General features: G+C 29.9%; 1 protein-coding gene across 1 annotated transcript; it reads right to left on the bottom strand.

Annotated features, from left to right (window-relative positions):
• Positions 1-786: 786 nt before the first annotated feature.
• On the bottom strand, positions 787-1,601 carry LOC138882783 (agamous-like MADS-box protein AGL62). The gene is made up of 2 exons (XM_070163414.1): positions 1,433-1,601; positions 787-1,175 (listed from the first exon to the last, which is right to left on the bottom strand). Exons 1-2 carry the CDS (start codon positions 1,599-1,601, stop codon positions 787-789), a joined length of 558 nt encoding a protein of 185 aa, XP_070019515.1.
• Positions 1,602-2,627: the final 1,026 nt, after the last annotated feature.

The following is a 2,627-nucleotide window of genomic DNA, read 5'->3' as shown; positions in this document are numbered from 1 at the left end:
TCAATTAAATATTTGTAATAACACTCTTTAAGCTTCTGTCAACAATAAATGGCTTCGATTCAGCCAAAACAAATCTTGAAGTGAATACCAACCAAATTAGTATCTTAGGCCCCGATAATGGTTGAGTCCTTTTTCTTGAATATAGATTATCATGTAAACAGTCATTTGAAATCTTAATCATGTTATATATATCTTTCTTTTTCTTCTTGGGAAGGACGTAAATAGTAACAGAAAAGAAGAAAGAAGAGGAAAATTCTTTAAAATTAAAATATACAGGACATATAATGCAACTCGAATCTCAAACGTCACAGTTGTGTAATATTGGATGCTGAAGCGCGCACATTTCTCATAAAAAAAAAATATTTTTTATTAATTTTTTTATTATTACGTATTTAAGCTCAATTGTATCAATGTTTAATTATATCATCTTATAATTAGATCGGGATGTCCTCTTAAAAGATAGAAAGATCACACTTATAAAACATAAGGTTTTCATTGATTGAGCATACATAGTAGATATCATCAAAACATCACATAATACCCCCAACCAAAAAAAACGAAAATGATTAACTAGAACAGTCCGTGTACTATACTCCCGCTATGTGCAGGAATACGGCCCGGAGAAGAGACAAACCATATAGGGTCTTTTATAGACCCAACATATTATTTTTTTGGTTTAAACCTGTGATATCCTAGTTATACGGCGACAACTTTTATGGTTGCGCCAAAGTTCACCTTTAAAAATAAATAACAAGAACGATTATAAAAGAAAACTAGTAGATGCTTTTATTCAACCTTCCATTTTCCATTTTCATAACCATACCCACGTTCAGTACCATATTTCTTCACCTTCAAGAGAAGATCTTCCAACTCCTCTTTCAATATTGAAGCCTTTGTGTAGTTCATCTTCTCTATAGGACCCCTGAACCACTCTTGTTGGCTTTCCACATTCTTATTCATCTGATTGAGTTTGTTTTTCAAGCTTAACTCAAAATCCAGCTGGTCTTGTAGAGTATTGAGTTGCGCGTTAAGTTTTCTAGAATTGGCTTTTCGAAACGTCTGGACATATTTTTCATCAATGTCTGGTGATGATGGTGATAGAGGCCTTTCTTCCCCAACATATTTGTTCATGATTTCGTTTATATTTGGATGACCAAAAGAGTAAGGCTTGCTACCTATAGAGTAAGAAGAGAGAAATCAGTAATATAGAATATGGCAAGAGGAGAAAAATCGATTTATCTACTATTATAACGTACCCCGTGTTAGGAATTATTTGGATATATGATGCTTTAATTTTACGTGAGATTAAGTATCATGTTCAAAATTTTAAATTTGCATGTTTAACTATGATGATGCATGTACATTTACTTTATATTATTGATAGTATATATTATGTATATCTAGATAACCAAAAAAATGTAAGGCTTGTTACCTGGTGAAGACACGATGATGCCAACTTCAGCACCAGTCATAGCAGCAAGCTCATTTGCTTTCTTGAAGACACCATTTCGGCGTTTTGAGAAGGTCACTTGTCGATTATTCTGATTTTCTATCTTCGCGAGACAAACACTTTTGCGACCTTTAATCAACCTAGTACTCATTCTCAAGGATGATAATGATATAACTTGTATTTATTATTAAAGTTTGCTATGATATGAACTTTGTAATGCATAAGTCTAGTATTTATAGATTTTTTCCAACATCTTTGGTTTTCAGTTTTGGTAGTTTATAAAGATGATTCCAGTTTATTTTCTTTAGTGTTCACATGTTATGAGGCAAGTAAATTTAGATATTTAATTATAGTGGTGACTGTACTCTCTATTTTTCAAAGGAATTTCAAAATTACCTCTACAATATTGTGACGGTCGAGTCAACTTTTAGGCCCAGGCCCAGACCAATAGTGATTTGATATTCTAAGATTATTCGTATTTGATACTCTCTTAATAATATCCCTTAATTTACAAATGAATGAATAAATATCCCAGTTTAGTTTACCAATATTTTTATTTTTACTCTCTTTTTTACTATTTCTAATTTTTGCTAATTTTTCGAGTTGTCGGTGAAGTTTATGACATGTTTTTATGTATACTAGTATTAGTATCCGCGCGGATGCGCGGACATTAATTATGCCAAATATTTAAGTTATTTGGATTGTATTTTAGTAATCTTAAAATTTACACTTTCTCAATAAATATAGATAATCATTGGATATTAACTACATAAAAAAATTAACCATTTCTTCTTTTTTTTTAATATCATTCTTGCCGGTGTCATTGAAACCTAAAAATAGTCAGGAAGCAAAATAATAACTCATATTTATGGCAAAACAATCAAATGTTGAGACAATGAATGACTCTTTGGATAAGACTTAACTCTTTTACTACTACTTGAACTCTTATTTGGTGTGTTGATATCTCTTAAAAAATATTTCTTTCTTAAAATTTCAGTTACTAAAATATATTTTTCAATAATAATTATTTTTATAATAATGTAATTGAAAATATTATTCTTAATTCAAAACTCATTTTAGTTGGTTATCTAAAAATATAAAAAATTCTTTAGCTAGTGAATTTTTTTTACTCCATTTTGATAGTTGACATTAACCATGTTAAATATCTAAGTTATTT

This window comes from Nicotiana sylvestris, chromosome 12 (genome assembly GCF_000393655.2).
Source record: "Nicotiana sylvestris chromosome 12, ASM39365v2, whole genome shotgun sequence".
Taxonomy (NCBI): Eukaryota; Viridiplantae; Streptophyta; class Magnoliopsida; order Solanales; family Solanaceae; genus Nicotiana; species Nicotiana sylvestris.
The sequence above is the reverse complement of the archived record's forward strand: the minus strand, read 5'-3'. Positions and strand labels throughout refer to the sequence as shown.